The sequence below is a fragment of the Chrysemys picta genome, chromosome 7 (assembly GCF_011386835.1).
Source record: "Chrysemys picta bellii isolate R12L10 chromosome 7, ASM1138683v2, whole genome shotgun sequence".
Lineage (NCBI taxonomy): Eukaryota > Metazoa > Chordata > Testudines > Emydidae > Chrysemys > Chrysemys picta.
The window spans coordinates 22,056,272-22,078,277 of NC_088797.1; the positions used below are offsets into that span (position 1 = coordinate 22,056,272).

General features: G+C 54.2%; 1 protein-coding gene across 5 annotated transcripts in view; it reads right to left on the reverse strand.

Moving 5' to 3' along the window:
* Positions 1–22,006, reverse strand: part of PLXNA1 (plexin A1) — a 284,683-nt gene that overhangs the window by 205,068 nt on the left and 57,609 nt on the right. For all 5 annotated transcript variants that reach the window (XM_042849837.2, XM_005288414.5, XM_005288413.5 and 2 more), the window contains exon 3: positions 20,941–21,123. In XM_042849837.2, coding sequence (XP_042705771.2) covers positions 20,941–21,123 — 183 coding nt within the window. The remainder of the gene's footprint in view (positions 1–20,940; positions 21,124–22,006) is intronic.

Below are 22,006 nucleotides of genomic sequence, written 5' to 3' on the forward strand. Positions count from 1 at the left end.
AGCGAGATTCCTCAGACATCATTCATCTGTGCTGGTCAGGACAGACAAAGGTCTGCCTGGATACCAGAGCTGCCCCTTTCCGCACCAGCGATGTCTATAGCCCCCTGCCATCTGAATAGCCACCTCCATTACCAGCCGCGTGGCTCCCCCTCGCCCTCTCCTTTCCCTTCAGTGGGACGCGGGGGCTATTCTCCGGCCTGAAAGGCCCAAATTAGTCAGCTGAGTCACAGCCTCCGAATGGACACAATGCCTCTGACAGGACGGACCTCTCCAGAGCTCGGGACTCCAAGCTCATTTCCATCTCAATGGGGATGGCTTTTCACCTCAACCCATTCCAACCCGGGCCATCCCAGTGAGGTCCCAGAGCTCATCGCAGGGGAGTCAGGGTCACAGGTGTGAGACAACAGCCATGAAAAGGAGGGAAACAAACTGCTTGTCAGCCTCACACTCCAGAGGCAAAAAAGCACGCTCCAGCTGGAGCCTGACAGAGACAGAGGGAGGAGTGGGGGAGGGAGCAGTCACCCCTCCTGAGCCCACACTCCCACATTGTCCTGGGCTTCGGGGACACATTTGCCAGGCCCATTCTGCTGGGGAAACGCACAGAGAACCACATGGACCACCTTCAAGCTGAGCTCACACTCTTCCCTCTTCCAAGGTGGCTGCAGCTGGGTGTCATGCCACAGCTTTGATGGAGGGGTGGAGGAACACCTACCTTCACTTGTCCCCGATCCCCTCAATCCCACATCAGCCAGGGGACAGGAGGAGAATCCTAGGTTCAACTCTCCCTCAAGGGATGTCCCTCCTGGGCCCCTGCACTGATCTGAAGGAGCCGACACAGGCCGGGATGGAAAGGCCATTTGCTGGGATCATGTGGGAATTTTAAATCCCTGGATTTCAGGAAATACACAGATCTTCCCCCCACCACCAGCATCTTCTGGCCTGTTCCACATGTGCCAATCACAAGCCCTGCCAGAGTGCTTGCAAGATGCAATCTCCAGCAGAACCCTCTACTCCCATGCTCCTGCGCAGGGATCCAACTGCATGCCCAGATCAGGGCATGCCCCCATGGTGGAGCTTGCTACCAGAAGAGAGGTGCTCTTCGCATCCAGTGGAAACTCAAGGAGCTAGCCAAAGGATTTGCCAAAGCGGGCGAGTACTTTGGTCCATCTTGTCTAGGGACCTGCATTCAGCAGCGTCCAGTGCAGGCTGCTTCAGAGGAAGGCCAGAGGAGCCCCCAATGCAGCTGAACAGGATGTGCATAAGGAGACCACTGCTTCCTGACACCTGGGGTGATCATTGTCTGCCCTGTAGCAGCACATGCCATCCTGTGCCAGGCTGCTAATGGCAGCATGGATAAAAGTGCTCATCCTTTTTCCAAATCCAACCATCATGTTAGACCCAGTGACTCTCTGCAGTGACTGCAAATTCAACAAGCCCCTCGTTTGTACCCACTGCAGCCACCTTACTGGCTGCTGTGCTGCCCAACTGGCACCCCCTACAGGTGATTTTGGCACATCACTGGAAGAGGGACTCATTGAGTTGAAGGCTCTGCAGAGATGCCCACTAAGTAGCTGGGACGCTAGGACCTGACGGAGCAGCCTCCTGCCTCAGAGGGTATCGCACAGCTCTTTGCCTTGCTCCTTTCTCCTGGGGCTGATGAAGCACGGCTGCCTCTGATTTATAGCTCTGCCTCCAACCAAACCCGAGTGGCGAGGGACACAGGGAGCAGGGGAAGGGGAGGCACCAGAAGGCACATTCTCCCCTTCCCTGGGTCTATTGTCAACCTAAACATGGCAACAGCTCCTGCCAGACTCCAGAGAGAGGGATGATTTGCAGCCACCTGGTGCGATAGCTCACTGGAAGCAGGAGCGATGCTGCTGCATTTCTATCAATACTGTTCTGCTCCCGCGTGCTAGCAAGCTTCTGGGATGAGGACGGACACTGAGCTCCCCACTCCTGCCAGTAAGGTCTGTGAGGTGCTTTAACACTATGCAGCAGCTGGAGGATGTTCCTTTGCCGCCTGCTGGGCACTCCATGATCTTTGCAAAGGCCTGCGCTGGTCCGTGGCAAGGTGAGCCAGAGGGCAGGGCACAGAGATGCAGGCGCATGTGCTCAGACACACCCAGGAGAACAGAGACGGCTGGCAGAACAGGCCGCACAGAAAGGAGAGAACAGCGCCTGAAATCACCGCAACAAATACTAGGCCGCTTTAATATGAATTAGACACACCTGGGACTGGCATAGCACGGGGCTGAGAGTCAGGATTGAGGGGCATTGGCCAAGCAGTGTACAGGGGCCCAGTGCTGGAATAGTAGGGGGATGCAGGTCAGGACTGACTGAGGGGCATCAGCAGAGCTGGGGAGAGGAGCTTGCCCAGCTCCTAGTTATATAAACCCAAGCTTGCGAGATAAGTCCATTTTACGTATCCCCAGTAGCGCAGGAGCTGTGCCATGCCACCCCTTCCCTTCAGAGCTTGCTCCACAGCTTGGTCCCTCTAACTTTAATCAAGCTCATCTTTTTGCTCCTAATTACAGGCCCAGCCCTGCCCATACTCCCCATTGGCTATACAATCCCACTGGTTTCAGTGGGGGCAGACCCTCTCTCCCCCTCGCGCCCCTCCCTTCATGGTGATTAGTGCATCAAGCAATCCAGGCCACCCTTGGATGTTTTAATCTTGCTCCCTCTGGACCCTTAATTATTTTTTATAGATCTTTGCTGAATTCCCTCCACTGTCTGTATCTTTCTGGGAACGTGGTGCCCAACACTGAACACAGCTGGGCTCACCACTGCCACAGAGAGGGACCATCCTCTTCCTGCTTTGGGGCGTGAGGGCCCAAGACAGAATGCAGTGTCCCAGCCAGGGCCTCACCAGAGCTGTGGAGAAGGTGGGGGGACTGCCCCCTCTGCTGTGGGGCATGAAGTCTCTCTGAACACAGCCCGAACTCAGTGGCCTCTCTCGGTGCCATGCTGCCTGCTAGCTCCTCTTGTGCTTGTAGCTGGTGATCGGCCCAGGATCTCTTCCTGCCGCCCTGACGAGTCCCCACGCTGCAGAGCGTCTATTTCCCTGGCTGTAGCAGCAGAAGAGACCGGGCACACGCAGGCTCCCAAAGCTTTGATCTGTCTCGACTCCATTGCTCCAAACCCCTGACAAATGTCACCTTCCCCTGACACCAAACCTGAGTGGCTGGGCAAAGCCTGGCGGGTGGAGTGGCCCCCTCTGGCAGCCAGCGCTGGCTGATGGATGGCGATTACGCGGTGCTCTGCTTCCAGACTTCGAAGTGAAAGGAGCAGAGGAGATGTGCAGGCTCAGCACTTTCTGAGAGGAGGGTTTTAGCAGGGCTTGCTGCTCCCCTCACACCGTGTCTCCGGCTGGCAGGGAGCCAGACTCAGAGCCCTGTTTCCTTCATTTCTTCACCTGTCTGCATTGTGCTGAGTACGGAACAGATGGGGAGAAAAGTTACAGCCCATGAATCAAAGGGCCCTGGCCAGCCGGGAGGGGGGCAGGGTGGAGCCTGTGACCGCACAACAGCCTCCCCTCTGTCCCTGGGGAAGGCCGTGCCATTAGTCACAGCGCCCTCCTGAAATGCCAGTAGCGATTCAAAAGGTCACTAAAGGGGATAGGGCAAAAAGGGGGCCACAGCAGCATCCCTGGTGAGGCAGGAGCAATAACCTCCAGCCCAGAGCTGTCAATCCAGCCAGTTCTCTGCCTCTTGTCAAGCAGATGCACGGGGACTGTCCCACTGTGACACCTGAGGGTGGGAGCGGGCAACTGCTGCCAGCCCTGTTTGTGGCCCCAGGGCAGCTCTCAGAGGCCAATGGTTCACAAGGAATTTCTGATTGTTTCCTCCAACAATGAAACATCCTGTCAGGAGCAGTTCAGCTGAACAAAGCCAGACGCTGTTGAGCAGCGAATAAGCCCCCTTCCTCACAAGCAGGAACCAGCCAATGCGCCCAGCAAAAGGGCCTAGCCCCCCATGGTGTGCTCCCTTGACCAGAGCCATGACCTGCTCTGGAGACTCCCTTCGCTCTTCCCCAATACTCAGCAGCTTAACAAGCCACAGCCCCGAGCCTCCACCCTGATTAAAAGGGCTGGAGCTTAAAGACTCCAGCGAGTGCTCCCGAGAGGGTGGGGAGCAGCCAAGAGGTATTTGATGGATTCACTTTGGCAACGCTCAGCTACCTTGTCACGCCAATAAAATTACTGCTATTGAATGGAGAGAGGCAGACAGACAGACAAGGCCCAATTCTTCCACCGCAGGATTCGAGACACCCCCAGAGAAGTCAAGGGGATCTAGTGGTCTTCTGTAGTGGGAGAAGAGGGTCCCCAGAGAGAAGGGGACAGAGACAACATGAGAGAGAACAACAGAGTAGGGGAGAGACAGACAGAGAACAAAAGGCCCTTGTGCAGCACAGACAGCTGGCTTAGCGATCTCCAGTCCGATGGCCAAGCTCTGTGCTGCTTGCTACACAGAACAAGCCCCAGGGCTGTGTGGGGAGACTCCTTCCACATGAGAGCCATATGACATTCCAGACTCAAGTAGGGCAGCCCAGCACCCACAAGCCAAACCCTTGGGGCAGCTGTACAGGGGGGCGGAGGCGCGGTGATGGGAGCAGGGAATGTAAGGTTTTTTTAAAACCTGTTCTAAACCCTTCTGGGATTTGCAAAAGGCAGTAATCCCATTGGGAGCAGGCGAGAGCAGCGCAGGCGGGTTGAGCCAGACCCTACTGCACATGAAGCATGCTATTCACCCAGGGCTATGGCAATCACAGGATTCCCCCACCCTACACGCTGCTGTGAGGTTAGGGAAGCCTCTCACACAAGGCATTGCCTGGGCCTGGCCTTGCTACAAGGAGACTGTCACTGGCAGCACTCCCAAGGGAAGGCTATGCCAGGCATTTAACCCATTCACCACTAGGCTCTTCCCCCACACTTGTTGGGCCTCCCCTGCCCATGAACCTTCAAGCGCAATCTAGGGAACGTCAGGACGTACCCAGTCTAGTTGGCAGGTGCCCTCTGCCTGGGCACACCTCAGCACATTCAGCAGGGCCCAGTGTTGAAACTGGGATTTCAGACAACAGCAACAAGATCCTCCTAACTAGCCCTCCCTGTAATTCAGGAGCTTCAGCCGAGCTGTTGGGTCAGGGCCTGCTATGATAAGAATAGTAGGGGGCTGCCGGTCAGGACTCAGGGGGCTGGGCAGACACGGGGCAGAACAGCAGGAAATGCCCAAGGGGCACAGAACACCTACAGATCTACACCAGGCCCAAGAATGGGATTGACAGATCCACTGCCAGATGAGCTGCCCACACAGGGGCCTTCCACACCAAAGCACTTTGTGCAGAGCTAGGGGCATAGCACGCGCCGCCAGGTCACCCCCACCTTTCCCTTAGCTCCCCAGTTGGTATGCAAGGGTGGTACAAGGCTGCTGAGAAGATGGGTTTGTCCACGTCAGTCCACACTGCTGGGACACACTGCTCATCCCAGAAACAGCAGGCACCAAGGCCAGGAGGTAACTGACCTTCACTTCCATCCATGGCCCAACGCTGGCTCTGAAGGCATCACCCAGCCCTCCTTCTCCCCTTTGCAATGGCTACGACTGCCTGCAGGGCAGGGGAAAGCAGAGTCACAAGGAGAGGTTAGCGCGTTTTTTACAAGTCCCAGGAGCCAGGGGCTGGATTCCACATGTTGGACACACCAGGGTGAGTTTCTAGGAACTCCTAGTGTCTTAGCACTAAGCATTGTGTGACAGAAAAGGGCCCATGCAGCCAGCAGGGATGGGGAATGGGGCTGGAGCTCGCTGGATGCATGCTAAGGGGCGGCAATCCATGTAGCACGGTGCACTACCCAGGGCTGTGCCGGGCCATTTGGTCTGTGACCTCTGCCAGGCCTCACCCATCCAGAAGAGGCCCCACCTTGCACCAAAGGGTGCAATCGACGAGCCTCCAGAGATCTGGAGGATTAGTTCTGGCTAATCCTATGTCTGTGCGTGTCTGATACCAAGAAAGGGAATGACATCCCCCTCGTGCACTGACAGCAGGGGGGGGAGGGATAGCTCAGTGGTTTGAGCATTGGCCTGCTAAACCCAGGGTTGTGAGTTCAATCCTTGAGGGGGTCACTTGGGGATCTGGGGCAAAATCAGTACTTGGTCCTGCTAGTGAAGGCGCTGGACTCAATGACCTTTCAAGGTCCCTTCCAGTTCTAGGAGATAGGATATCTCCATTTAAAAAAAAAAAAAAAAAGTCGATACCAGCCCCAGACACTGGTGTGGAGCCACCTCCCCATCAAAGGCAAGGGTTCTGGCATGGCAATACAGCAGGGTTCCAGCTGATCCCTTCAGGAGGTAGCTCGGACAGGGCAGACACACACACACTGCTTCAGCTGCTGAAAGGCCCAGCAGTGGCTGCCCTGCTAGGAGAGTGGGAAACCAAGCTGTCATTGGAGATCAGCAGCATCCCAACTTCTCCCTTCAATCCCCACCACCATCTCAGTGTGACTGAGAAACACTTCTGTTGCATCCTCTAAGCTGGATTGCATTCTCCAGGGAGACACCTTCTCCAGTGACCGCCACTGCCTGCATACAGATGGAGGAAGCGGCAGACTTCCCTCCAGAGCAGTGCCACTGAAGGACCTGCAGGTAGTAGTGGGGGCAGAAGGGACAAGATAAGGCACCTTTTCATACAGGCAACCACCCCTGAGTGGCATCAGGGACCAGTCCCTGCCTCCCTCGGGGAGATGGCAGGTGGGAAACAGCCTTGCTTAACCACCAGCGCCCTGTCCCGCCTCAGTCTCTGTGTACATTCTACCCCAGGAGTCCTCGCTACTCCTCTTTCCAGCCAGCAAAGCTGGGACACCCAGCACATGACAGACAGATGCCTTGCAGTCCCTGCCAAGCCTGTGGGGATAACTGTTGACCCACTGGGGATGGGAGAGGGAAGAGCATTGCAATGGGAAAATGTTTTGCTTTTAAATCACTGGGAGAAGATTGATCTCTGGGAACAGAATAGAGGCAAAGCTGCCCAGGGGGGAAGAAGGCGGAAGGGGGCGTGCCTGGCTTCCTGTCCTACCTCAACAGCTTGGAATGCAGCAGGCTACTGATTCTTGGCCAGAAGCACTTCCTCCCCCAAAGTCACCAGGGCCCCCACCTTCCAAACTAGCGTCATTCACACTGCAACCCTGCCAAGTGATTCTGGGGGTTCCCCCACCTTTCCCTGGCCTCCCTCTGCCGCCCCAGCTTCTCTGAGGACCTGCAAATGCTGGAGAGGACGGGAGAGCTTGAGCCATGCATTCAGGTGGGAGATTCCATATCTGGAACGGTAAAAACAAAGCATCCACTGTGACCTCCTCCCTTCTCCCAGGTGAGACCAGCTCTCACCAAGTCAGTATCCTAGCAAGCATATGGCCACATCGCCCCATGCGGGGAGAATGGGAGCCCTTTGATCCTCCCCAGCACAAGGGATTGGGGGGCGGGAGGGAGGAAGAGTCCATGTATACGTATTTAAAGGGGTCAGGATGACCACTTAGCATGAATAGATTAACAACAACAATAAAACAAACAAAGAAGATGAGCCAAAAAAAGCAGACGTGGGGCCAGCTCAGCTTCGCCTTCCGTGGGAGAGAATAAACAAGCTGCAGAGAGTGAGAGCAGATTCCAGACACAGACGCTCCCTAATGCATTTGCACCAAGGGCCATCTGGGTTTGGGAAGGGAGGAGGGTTAAAGGGATTACAGTGGCGACCGGACAGGCAGATCTAGACAAAGAAACGTCCCCCAAAATCAGAGCTCAGCTTGCTGCGAGAGCCACTCAGTCTGACACCTCTTGAGCCAAAGAGCATAGGCCTGGTCAGCCAGTCTCTCAACTGTGCCAGCCCTCAAACACTCCGCTTTAACCTCGTTGTTGCCAGACTTCACTATTGCTTCTGAAGAACAGCAGCACTGTACTGAGGATAGATCCTGCATAAAAGGGGCAAGGCAGGCCTTCAGCACCAGCCCAGCCAAGCCTACCCAGACCAGACTGATAGTGATTCCAAACCAGCCCGGCCCCTGTGAGGAAATTCAGGGAAGAGCACTGACCATGAGCAAAGGTTTGTGGGGCAGGATACAGAGCTAACCACATCTTGCTTGGCTCAGCAGGTGCTACGGAAGGGAGTGGAAATCAAGGAGGAAGGGTCCATGTAGGGTGGCCAAGGGAGTATCAGTTACACAAAATATGATTAAATTAAGCAAAGGAAAATTTTGCTTGAATATTGGGAGGTCTATAGGCCTGTCACACACCCTCTCCATAACAAGAGGTGTGAGCCCCATCACCGGAGACATATGAAAACCCTGTGGAATACATAAAGGAACAAACGTGCATTGGCAGCAGCAGGAGGAGAGTGCAGCAGGTGGGGAATACATGCCTGAAGTGCCCGTCATCACTGCATCTGGGCACGTATGATAATCCTTTGCCCGGTTCTCATGCTTTCTACCTGAGCAGCTCAAAGTGCACCAGAAACTTTAATAAATGAGACCTCATTGGTAAGGTGGGGAAAATGAGAAAGTGAGAGAAAAAGGGTTTTCCCCATGGTCACAAAGCATGGAGGGGATGAACGACACGGGACACAGAACTCCTTGTCCCGACTCCCAGACCTGTGCTTGACCAAAGAGACCATCCTTCCCCTCTAACAGATCTTTCCCAACCTTAATTTGTATAAAATCATTTAAGAGTCTGGCTTGAAAAATCCACTCTTCCCTCCCTCCCCCGAGTGAGGAACAGGAACCTTCCCCTGAGGAATGGAGGGGCTGGAGGCTTAGGCCAGAGACTCTCACTAAATCCAAGCTTTCATTTAAAGCAATTAAAAGTGTTTCTCATTCCTGACTGAGAAGACAATCCTTCCGAGTGAGGGCCAATGCAGCACGGTCCTCTCCCTGAGTCTGCAGACAGGCAGCTCCAGGGCCTCTTCTCTGCCCAGTCGTTTCCCAAGCTGGCAGGAGCAATTCACAAGGCTTTGTCCGTTTTCGCTGCCGCTCTTTGGATCCCTGTGGGCAGCCAGGAAACTACAAGATTTAGGTTAGTTTTGCTTTGCCGCTGCTGCTTGGGAAAGCTCTGAGGAGAGCCAGGCACAGAGGCCTAGGCAGTAAAGCACATGGGACCCAGCCTGAGAGACCTCAAAGGGGCCTGGTTTTTAGAGAGCGGCTGTTCACTGCTGTCTGAAAACAAGGCCCTTCATTAAGGTGTGCACCAGGGTCACTAGTCACTTGGAAAATCTTGGCCTGGAGCTATTCATGGGAGAGGAGGCTAAGGATGGGATAGAGCAGGGGTTCTCAAACTGGGGGTCGGGACCCCTCAGGGAGCGACTAGGTTATTACATGGGGGGTTGCGAGCTGTCAGCCTCCACCCCAAACCCCGCTTCACCTCCATCATTTATAATGGTGTTAAATATATTTAAAAGTGTTTTTAATTTATTATGGGGACTCACACTCAGAGGCTTGCTATGTGAAAGGGGGCACCAGTAAAAAAAAAATTTGAGAACCACTGGGATAAACCAACGGAGGCCCCCCCATTTACCCCTCTACTCAAACAGGCCTGGCAAGCTGATTGGGGAAGGGACAGGAGAATGGGAACATCACCAGACATACAGCAACCAGGAGGTGGGGCAGAGATGCACATCTCCTGCACATGACCCCTGGCAGCAGCAGGGCAGTTGGGGAAAGGTAGGTAGTGGATCCAACATCCCAACAGGGAGGAGGCTCGGGAGGTGGAACAAAGACACACTTCCTTCTAGCAGCCTAGAAGAGAGGGAAGACGCTACAGTTATCTGACACCCCCTATCCAGAGGCCGATATGGAAGATGGAGCCCCTGAGCAGGCTCTGGGAATAGCAACCCGATAGGAACCACAGCACCCTCGCCTGTCCCAACAGCCACAGATCAGAGGGTGGACTTCTCACCAGGACACTAGCCCTGGGCCTTTCTGATATGGCCTCGCTTGCCCTTCACATCCGCCTTGAGCTAGGCAGTGCCTGGTACATCCTTCAAGCCCATTTGCAGGTAAAGGAATAAAGCTGTTAAGACACTATGTACCCAACAGGGAAGGAAAAGGGCTCCCCACCACCACCTCCCACCTCTGCCCAATGCACCGGGGAGAGCAAGGAAGCTGCTGTGTACAAAGCCTCAGCCAGCAGAAACCCTCCCCCACTTCCCATTAACCGCCTCTAGGATCCCACAGCCTCTGTTATAAATCACCTGCTTCCCTGAACTTTGGGCCCAATCCTAATCCCACCACTGGGCCAAATTCTGCTCTCACTGACTGTGGGGTATATCCGGAGTAACTCTCGCTCCCCTCTCGCCCCCCTCCCTACCAGTGGCCCCAGAGAAGCCATCCAAACTCCTATCCTGAAAAATACAAATTAAGACCCCAAAGCCCTTGGATCCCAATTAATCCCCTTCCAAAAGGTATTCACAGCTTAATCCTCCTCATCCAAGTGACAAGCCGGCTCCCTAAAGCCCCGAGCCTGCGGCAAGGAGGCAGCAGGGCACCCGCTCTTAGCCCGCCTCATCTCCCTCATCAGTATTTCTGGGGACTCCGGCAGACTGGGGGCGATTGTAAGCTTAGGGCCAGCTGGCTACTGAATGTCAGAGCTGATCCTACCTCCCCAACAAGTCAGGTGGCACCCAACGCTGGGTCAACCAAGGGGGCACAGTGGGGCTTAGCAGAAGCCCTAGGGCAATGCCTAATTTGCATAATGTGGAACAGATGGCAGACACTGTTCCTAGCACGGAGAGGTGGCCCTGTGGGACTACAAGTCCCAGTACGCAATGCTCCATCTTGATCTGAGATGTACCCTTGGGCAACTATGGGAAGCAAGAGTGAAGATACAGGTTACAAATAGTGGTGCATTTTTTGTTCATGCCCAATAAGCTTATAGCTCCTGGTGCATTTTTCACATGAACACTAAGCATGAACACTGTGTATGCATTCGGCATGTGCATATAAGCATCAGTTGGAGATACATGTTTGCATGAGCAAATTAAGTGCATCAGTGAGCACAGTTTTGCAGCTGCGCATGTGGCTTTTTGCACATCAGGCACATAATGTCCCACTTTGCAGGAGTGTGAGACAGTCCCAAGGAAACCAGGATTGTCCAGCGAATGTCAAGAGGGGGAGAGGGGTCAGCAACTGCCTGGCAAGAACCAGAGTTAGGAATCAAATCTCATTTGCCTTGTACAGAGCAGATTTGCTTTGGAAACCACCAAGGAGAATAAAGAGAGACAAAAAGATCAACTCTCAGTGTCACTTCCCTGGTTCTAAAAGTCCAGTAAATCACAGGGTAAAACCCACAGGTCTCTGATAGGCTACAGCAGAGACGGGGGAGAACTAAGAGGAAGTGGCTTGCATCCAAAACTGGCAGTATTTGGGAAGATCATCCCCCAGTTACTCATCCTGGCAATGGCAAAAATTACCCAGAGAACGCACAACAACCCCATGACAGTGGAGAACAGACAGCACGAGGGTACTTGCACAACATTTCAGAGACTGGGCCTTCCAAAGATAGCCATGTGCCTGGTGACACAGCAGGGAAATCACCAGGCAGGGCCAACTTGTTTGGGGTTTCAATGGCTTGGTCTGCTCCACGCAGCATCCCATTCCTGCCAGATCTCAGTCCTGTACAGCTCTGCTGATGCAGGATGTATTGAAGTCAGGAGTGAGGCGCAAGTCCAGTCCTGGGCTCCCCACTACACAGCTGTGCCAAGGCACCTAAATCCTGACCCGCAACCCCCCTGCTAGTGCAATCCTCAGAGTCCAGTCGTACAAGTCACCTCCTACTGTAGTTGTATCACCATTATAAATATCTATTCCCAAACCTGACAGTCCTGCCATCCACTGCCAGTCACTCCCCTCCCTGCCTGCCCTAGGGGCTCGGCACCGTTCAAAGCCAGCTCCTGTGCCGGAAGGCGGACTGGGTATCAGTCAGTGGGAGAGGATGATTCCGAGTGCGACACAATCCTCCTGCCTGTGCAGAGCCAAGAAGAGGGGGCAAGGGGTGAAGGGAAATAAGGGGGGACAGGATGGGGAAGTGCAGGTCAGGGAAGAGGCTACAGCTGCAACAGCAACAGGTGCTGACCAGCAGCCTAGCCTCTGAGAGGCAACTGTTTGCAGCCTGTCTAGGAAGCCCCTGCAAGCAAGCCAGCCCGCGTGACCCTTTCCTGGGACAAAGGAGAGGTCTGTCTGCAGGCGACAGCCTGGGCAAGTGCTTGGAGCTGCCATCCAGAGAATGTGCAAACAGAGCAGTGACTCGCCCCACCCTCACCCCCTCAATTCCGGATGGCGAAATCAGCATCCTCTTTAACCCGGCATCCATTGCAGGGCTCGGGAAATGCTAGCAGAAGCGTCCGTCTGTCCAGGGCGAGCTCTTAGGTTGCTCAGACCCAGCTTGGCCAGCTGAGCTTTGGGCAGGGAGCAGGATGTTCACATGCAGGCAATGGGGTTTCCCTGGGCACAGAGACGTCCCACAGACACCAGCGCACTTGTGATCTTGGGGACTTTCACTACACCGTCATGTTATTGTGGGGTCTAACCCCAACACGCTGTACAGGGGTTGGGGAATGTTATTCACTAATGCAGCCACATGACTGCTCCACCCGCAGCAGCAACCGGACTGCTGAATGGGTTATGTCACGTTGACCTCATCAACGCAACAGTGATGCAGCTACCTCTTTATAGAAAGTTACCAGGAGGTTAAGGTTGGTGACTGCCTGAACTGGACCCAGGAACTCAGGTGGGTCTGCAGCTCAAGCTGGCATCTGTGCTAGCTGGATGGGAAAGGCATGTCAGCACCACATCACGTGGTGGTAGGTGCTCCAAATGCCCTAGGAGGCAGCCCATTCTGGGGCAGGGGACACCCGCCCCTCCCTCCCCCATTTCTAGAGAGCTTGCTGGGAAAGCAGCCAGTGTCTGCTGATGGGCACGCAGTCTAGACCATGTGCCACACCCCCCACCAGCTCTTGTGAAGGCAGGCTGGGCTCATTCGGCACAGGACCCAGGAGTTCGCCAACCAGACCGCATGCTAACACACTGCAGGGCTGAGACAGCTGGGCATGGAACTGCTGGGCTGACAAGGCCGCCTGCCAAGCATGCAGGGGAAGGAGGCAGACAGCATGGCTTAGACTTGGCATTTCTCTCCCGCTGTGCCCCACATTCCAGCAGGACAACAGAGGCTTCACCACCCTCAGGAGGGGAGAGAAACTCGAGAGGGGAAGGGGATTATCCAGCAACGTGGTGCCAAATGTAGCTACTTGCCAAGGTGACAAGGGAACATTGGAGCAAGCTCATGGCTCCTAAGAGATGGGCAGGTGCTGGGCAAGCTCGCAGCCATACGGATGCCCCTCGATCCCACCCTGGAGCACCCCTGCTATCCAGTCCTGGACTCCCCAACAGCTCTGCCAATGCCCCTCAATCCCACCTGCCTGGCTAAGGGCCTGATCCTGTGAGGAACTCAGTGAGAACTAAGGAAGCTCGGTACCCTACAGTGAAGAGAGGCAAGCTGAACCATGCCCCTGGTACACACTCCCCTCCCCACTGCCAACAAAACACACAGATGCAATACCCTCTGGGCAATAACATCACCCTTCTCTGTTGCTCCATAAAGCCCATTGGCCAAAGCACATCAGCACCATGAAGTAGGACAGCACTGGAGGAGGACAACCTATAACCCACTAACCTACCACTTCAGGAAGTCCCGCCATCCTTCCAGGAAGTAGGTTACAGCTGGCCTGCCTGGCAGGTACACATATAAAGGGGAGGCAGGCACCAATGGTATTAGTCCAATTTAATTCTTCCAGGTTTCCCCACGATACATTCAACCTCCTGCAAGGGGCAACTGGTGTAACCCCCACAGGGTTGGGGCACGAAAATCCAGGGCTCTAAGCAGCAGGAGGTCAGAGGAGACGTGTACCACCTGCATGCCTGTGCTCCCCTCATCCCATGCCCTCAAGCTAGTGGCTACTTCTCCGGGTGGGGCTCCCTGAGTGCACTCTCCGCCACCCAGCATGGGTTACAGAGTCACCTACACAAGGCTTTCTTCCTCACCCTCCAGAGACCCTACTGGGGAAGCAAGCGCGCACCTATCCCGCTCTCCCTCTCACCCAATGAGTCAATCTCCCAAGCAGACTCAGCCTCCAGAAAACAGACTGCTTGAGACTTGAGCCAGCGCTGCTCCAACTCCAGAGGGCTGGAGGGATTCTCTCCCTGCTGCAACTGCAGAGACAGCCAGCAGCAGGGTCTAGTTACACCGGGCTCCCCAGGAAGATCAGGTAACTGCTGAGACAGCACTTTCCCCATCCTTCAGGTCCAGCAAGACAGCCCCAGCTGGGGGAAGCTGAGCTCTCTATGTCGTGCCCCCCACAACGCCCGTACCAACGCTCCAAGGTTAGAGTAGGGGACATGGGACACCCCTCCCCTGCGCACACACTCAGCAGCCTTCAGCACAGGAGCCCTGAAGGTGCAATGGTTGAAAAAAGATCCACCCTCCAGATTTTGTTCTGGTGATGGTTGCTGCATTGGCAGTCCTGGAGATTGAGGGCTTCTATCCAAAGAAGAGGTCAAGATCCCCACACATCCTGAAGCACACAATAATCCAACGACTACTGAAAAAAACCATTGCTCCACACGAGAGACCTCACATACCACTACAGCCCTTTCTAAGCAATCCAAGAGCTGGCAAAGCATGGTCTCCAAGGTCTCCTGTCAGCAGGCACAGCCCTGCGTCCCGCAGAGTCAGAGCAAGGGACACCAAGAGCACATGCTGCTCTGGTGGCCATCCTCCCCTCATCCATTGACAAGGAAAGTCCAGCCATGCTCATCTTGCTGGGCCTTTTCGTGTCATCTGAGATCCTTGATCTCCAAATACCCCCGCAGCTGGGGAACGGAAATACACTGAAATGCCTTGGGTCCTTCCTCCAGGAGAGCACCCAGAGAGACGTCATGGGTAATCGCTCTTCCACCTCCAAAGCCTTCACCTGCAGAGCCCCACGACGCTCACTCCTCTCCCCCTTATTACTCAACACCCAGACAGACCCAGGCAGAGTTGGTGAGACAACACAGGCCAAAGTGCCAGCAGTACGCAGACAACACCCGCCTCTATGGCAAATTCCCATCACACAAACACACACAGCACAAGCTCCCGGCTGCAACGATGACATGGGTGACCAATGAGGCTGCCTCATGATGAGTGCAGGAGCTGGGACTCCCCTGGGGAGGATCTGGACTGTGAAACCTGCTCCCTTGGGGATAAGAGCGAGCACAGACCTCGCTGCTTTCAAAACTAAATGCAACATTTCCACCTTCTGCTTTGCCTGCCTGCTAGAATTTTTTTTTTTTTCAAATTGTAAGCAAACCCTCGCTCCTCTCTTACCAAAGAGACTATTTCCTCTGCCTCTGGGGAAGAGCAGAAAGGAGGCACAGAGAAGGAGGAAGCGAGTGCTCTTCTCCTTTTAAATCCCTACAAGGTGTTCCGATGCAATGGCGATGGACCCTAGAGGACAGCCTAAGGAGAAACATCCCCTCCACTGTCCCATCAGTGTCTCCTAGCCTGGCCCATTGAGCAGGAGGGGAGTCCTGGCCTTGGCCTCTCTCAGGAACAGGCCCACCAAGGCTGTGGTGAGGAGACCTGCCCACTGGAAATGGGACTGAGAACCACCTGTTTGTTTCCCATCAAACCCCACTTTGTTTCCTTAAGCCCTAAAAGGCCAGAGCCCATCACACCCGGTGGGCCATGGAGCAGCAGGGGCTCTGACACTATGGCTGCAGACGGGCAGAGTGAAGCAAATGGAAAGAAAGGAGAGACTCCACATAAACACAAGTCACACTCAAGGGTCTGAAGTTCCAAAATCACCTCAGGGCTCAGCAGGACCAGCCCTGCATCCTCTATTATCCTGAAGGGGCTGCCCATGTGCCTCGGGTGGGCACTCTTTCTAGCTACCACCACAGCAGGGCCACAGAAGTCACAGGAAGAGGGGGAGGGAAAAGTTAGATGAAGACGCAGGAATGGAAACAGAGAAAGACCTGGCACCTCAGGGAGAAATTTGCCAGACAAATAGCAATTGTCAGGTTCCAGGGATAATAACTGGATGTGTAACACTGTCTCAGTGGCTTCATGAATCCTCCTCCCACACTTCCCTCCCCTCCCTCTGCACCACACTGGCACAGACCTATTTAAAACCTGCAATTTGGAATTCAATAGCAGGAGAGGCTGGTGGAAATGCGACACCAGTCACTTCAGCTCCCTTATTGATCGGGAAGGGAGGACAAGCTGCCTCCGGCAGCAAGCCTCTCACAATCCATGCCAACTGGCTAGCGACCCCGATGCCTCCTCTGATGGAGGAGATGATGTCGAGGAGGAAGGAAACTGAAGGAGACAAAGGGAAATTGAGACTTCGGAACAGATGAAGAAACCCAAGGGTTTTGGGAAGCCTCACTCACTGAGCATCCTACAAGAAGTGTGGTCTAGCTGTAGGAGCAGAGGGCAGACCGCAAGGACCCCTAGGTTCTATTCCTGGATCTGGCACCGGCTCACTGTGTGACTTTGGGCATGTCCCTAACCTGCTCTGTGCCTCAGTTTCCCCATCTGTAAAACTGAGATAAGGATACTGACCCAACCCAACAGGACCGTGTGAGGTGTCTTCATTCACTAATGCTCATGAAATGCCTTGAGATCCTCTGACAGAAGGAACTACGGATAATGGGTTGGATTCGGACATGGTGGAAACAAGAGCACTTCCACTGGAGTCCATGCAACTGTCCCCACTTACAGCAAGACTGAATTTGGCCCAATATGTGCGGAGGGTCACAATCTCCTCCCCTCTCCAGTACTACAGGTTTGCACCTTGAACTCCAAATCGTGGACACAAGCCCAGAGCTGCCTCCTGGACTCTCCCTGCACCACCTGGGGTCACAGCTTTTCTGTGTGGGCCCCTTTTTTTCTTGGATTTATTCAGTATCCAGGGTTCACAACAGATGCCACCAGACCAGGGATGGGGAAGGATCCCAGATAGAGGAGAGGAAAGTGATCAGGAACAGTCAGCATGGATTCACCAAGGGCAACTCATGCCTGACTAACCTAATTGCCTTCTATGACGAGATAACTGGTTCTGTGGATGAGGGGAAAGCAGTGTTATTCCTTGACTTTAGCAAAGCTTTTGATATGGTCTCCCACAGTATTCTTGCCGGCAAGTTAAAGAAGTATGGGCTGGATGAATGGACTATAAGGTGGATAGAAAGCTGTCTAGATCATCGGGCTCAACGGGTAGTAATCAATGGCTCCATGTCTACTTGGCAGCCGGTATCAAGTGGAGTGCCTCAAGGGTTAGTCCTGGAGCCGGTTTTGTTCAATAGCTTTATTAATGATCTGGAGGATGGTGTGAACTGCACCCTTGGCAAGTTTGCAGATGATACTAAACTGGGAGGAGTGGTAGATATCCTATCCTTACCGTCCAGTGTACAAAGAAACCTAGACAAATTAGAGGATTGGGCCAAAAGAAACCTGATGAGGTTCAACAAGGACAAGTGCAGAGTCCTGCACTTAGGACGGAACAATCCCATGCACTGCTACAGACTAGGAACCGAATGGCTAGGCAGCAGTTCTGCAGAAAAGGACCTAGGGGTTACAGTGGACGAGAAGCTAGATATGAGTCGACAATGGGCCCTTGTTGCCAAGAAGGCTAACAGCATTTTGGGCTGTATAAGTAGGGGCATTGCCAGCAGATCGAGGGACGTGGTCATTCCCCTCTATTCGACATTGGTGAGGCCTCATCTGGAATAGTGTGCCCAGTTTTGGGCCCCACACTACAAGAAGAATATGGAAAAATTGGAAAGAGTCCAGCGGAGGGCAACAAAAATGATTAGGGGTCTGGAGCACATGACTTATGAGGAGAGGCTGAGGGAACTGGGATTGTTGAGTCTGCAGAAGAGAAGAATGAGGGGGGATTTGATAGCTGCTTTCAACTACCTGAAAAGGGGTTCCAAAGAGGGTGGATCTAGACTGTTCTCAGTGGTACCTGATGACACAACAAGAAGTAATAGTCTCAAGTTGCAGTGGGGAAGGTTTAGGGTGGATATTAGGAAAAACTTTTTCACTCGGAGGGTGGTGAAGCACTGTAATGGGTTCCCTGGGGAGGTGGTGGAATCTCCTTCCTTAGAGGTTTTTAAGGTCAGGTTTGACAAAGCCCTGGCTGGGATGATTTAGTTGGGGACTGGTCCTTCTTTGTGCAGGGGGTTGGGCTAGATGACCTGCTGAGGTCCCTCCCAACCCTGATATTCTATGATTCTCAGTGGGCCTCTCCCCACACCAACCCAGAAGCCAGTTTCACACTCATCATTATTTCAAATCCCCAAATTGACTGGCAAAGGTCTCGAATCCAGCAGCCTGGTCTCTGTCCTGCCACCAGGCAGTATGGGAGGCTGGATCAGAGACTGGGTGCTGCCTTTGATGCTGGGCTTTGGCAGTCAGCAGAGACGGGAGAGCAGCAGAGATCTCGCTGAGTTCAGCACAGCACAGCACATGTATGCATTATGCCATAATGGCTAGGACCCCTTGGGGCTGTTCAGCTCCGCTGGAGCCAAGCCAAGGAGACTGGGGAGAGGGCTGTGCAAGCAGCTCTGTAACCCCCACTCACACACAGAGGGCTCCCCTCTGCCAGTACTGGCCCCACGCAGGCTGACACCAGCATAATGACTTAACCACACTCCTAGTTCAGTCCTGAACTGGCCTTGGGCCAATCACTGCATTTCCGACCCAGTGAACCAGAAATCAGCACCTCAGCAAAAGTCTGCTTCCTCCAGCACTTCTATAGGGGTGAAGGGATTTGTGCCATACACACCAGAGTGGAAACAGCTGATCACAGACTAGTGGCCCAGAGGAAACCCACACAGGTCAAGTCCAACATACTGTACACAGGCAGATAGAGAGGCAGCAGGATCTAGTGGTTAAAGCAAGGGATCGGGGCCAGGAATTCTGAGCGCTGCTCCTGGCTCTGCCACTGGCCTGCTAAGTGACCTTGGCAAGTCACTGCCTCTCAGTTTCCCCATCTGCAAAATGGGGAATACACAGGGACCATCTCCTGAGATAGAGGGGCTAGAAGAACACTTATCTCATGTTTGTGCAGCACGTTGAGAGTCCAAACCCCTAGGTAAAAGCACCTGGCCTTCCTTGTGCATAATGTCCCCACTAGCCTGAAACCCTTCCCCACCTCACCGAAGGTGGGGGGGGGGGGGAGAGCCTGCAGCCCCCTCTATTTTAATCCCCCTATTAACTTGGCTATGTAAACACCGACCCCAAGGGAGCATGTGGTCTGCCTATCACATTGCCAATTCATGAAAGGAAACAGCTGCCAATGGCTTCAGGCCTCCCAAGGTGACTATTGCACGGCCCAATGGCAATGGACCCCACCCTGCTGGCAAACGTGGTGCTTCCACCCCCCACTGCACCACATCTCCAAGGAGCTGCCTTTGCTTCTACATACCAGTGAGTCATTTTAGAAAAGGAGGAATTTTAGCTGGGACACAAAGACGGCAAAAGGAGCTCAACATTCAAGCCATTGATCCCCAGGGCCGGGGAGCGGGTAGGCCCAAGTGGCTGTTTCTCCGGGCTCTGGAGGAATGAACAGGGCTGGGTGCTCCAGCTGAGTCCTGCACTTCAGGCCTCCGGCAGGACTGTACCAGGACCCTCAACATGACTTTGCCTGGCGGAGGACGCAGTTCATGTGCACTGTGTTTATACAGGGAAGATTCAGCTGTAACTTTAGGAATGTTGTTGTGATAACAGGAAATCCATGCCTCGTGAGGCACAGACTTATTTGCTAATTGCCACCAACAAGAAGCCTTTTGTGTCGCTGGGGAAGAGAGGTCTCCCCCACATTGTGGAATTTTGCCCACAGATGGCTTAGGTCAGCCAGGCTGGAGCACGCTGCAGCCCCAAAGAAAACTCCCCTTCTACAGAAGCTTATCGGATTCCTTCAGCTCCCACCGTGGAGCAGTGCCATCCACCTCAGGGCTTTCCCAAGACAGAGGCTGCAGCAGGGCCTAGCACGGCATGGGGATGGGAGCTTAACGATGCTAGCAATGCAGGCAGGGAAGAGGGGAAGCAACTTCACTGTTCTACACTCGCAGTCTAAGAAACATGTCACCCCCCTCTGGGGTCACATCACCCAGCCGAATGGGACAGGGATGAGGCCTGGAAATGTCTAAGCTAAAGCACAGGTGCTATGGCAAGATGAAAGCTCTCCCCCTGCTGATCTTCTGAGTGGGCCAGCCTGGGCCAAAGGCTATTTGCCCTGGAGGACTGACCCTGCCTGACAAGATTTCAAGCCTTTCCCGCTTATTTCAACCATTTGGGCCCAATTCAGGACTTAAGGCCAACAGCGAGGAGGGATTTCTGAACTCAAGAAGAGCCAAGAGAAGGAGCTTCGTCCCGCCCAAGAAATGCCAGCTCACACGTGCCAGCACTGCCACCTGGCAAGAGGGCAGAGACCAACGAAGCACCACAGGCATCCAGTCACCACCGCATACACAACCCATGCGCAGCCCCTCTCGGGTCAGTGGCAAAGCAATTCAATGATAAAAGCACACAGGGTATAGAGGGAAACCACCAGTACTAGGATACCTTGTGAATCCAACACCCCAGCCCTAGGAGAGACTGTGCGAAGGGAACTCCCACTAACACTGCTGACTGGGACTTGAATCGGGGGAGCAGGGGGTTGGGAGTTTTCCCATTTTATAATCCTGCCATAAACAATTGCTTTAATAAATATGCCTGGTGGACAAGAGCGAAGGGAACTGACATTCGTCGATGCTGTCACTCCCCATCCTGCATACACCATTCACGCCTCAAAACACAGCACTGAAATCCTGCCCCAAAGGAGGTAGTCAGCCAACCAGCCTCCTCACCCCCGGCCCAGTAGGCTGCCTACCTTTTTGATCCTGCCACTCCGCGTGCCGGTGAAGACCACCGTGTGTCCCCGGTAGTCATAGGCAGCCACCGAGGTCATGCCATCCTCCTTATCCACAAAGAGCGCTGTCCCCTCGATGGTCACCGTCCCGCCCAGCGGCTGGTTAAAATCCTGGCCACAGAAATAGTCGTCAATCTGCAGAGGCTGCCAGAGAAGAAGGGAATGAGAGAGATGAGCCGTTCGTCAATACATCGACACTGCTTAAACTGCTGTGTGCAAGGGGGACTGAGCTGCTGACTTAGAGCAATAACGAAGTGAGGAAATGATAGGAGCCCCTCTTAGCTACCTCTGGCTCATTCCTGCCCCAGATCCAGGGCAGCCAACAAAAACCCATCACTTAGGGACATGATGAGGGGTCAGGGTAGCAGCTAGGGGCTTGCCTCAGATTGCTTAGAGGCTGCTAACGAGGCCTGGGGGTAGCCAGGAGCTCTGCGTCCCCTCTCTCCCCCAGGGATTGCCCCTGAGTGGGACAGGAAGCTGTAGTCTCAGGAGCAGTTATCCCATCTCCTAGAACTGGAAGGGACCTTGAAAGGTCATCGAGTCCAGCCCCCTGCCTTCACTAGCAGGACCAAGTACTGATTTTGCCCCAGATCCCCAAGTGGCCCCCCTCAAGGATTGAACTCACAACCCTGGGTTTAGCAGGCCAATGCTCAAACCACAGTTGGGAGCTCACACACAGCAGCCTGGTACCAGACATACCCATAGCTATGCCCAGGCATGGATTCAGATTAGCCCTGGGGCGCCAGGAAACCAGAGAGGTGGGAACCTCAGAGTCTGCAGAGAAGCCTCGGTGCTGGGTGGTGCAGGTGGGCTCTGCTCTCTGAGAGGACCCCAGGGCACAAAGGGGCAGACAGAGAGCAGAAAAGGCCTCCCAGACAGGAGGAGATAGCGTCAGACTCCAGACACAGTCCTGCTGCCCAGGACTCTTACCACAGGGCAGCAACGATCGTGGAGCCTGGCAAGGACCCCTCCCCACTCCTTTCCTCCATCACTGAGGTGCCTGGCTCCATGGAAGAGCAATTAGGGC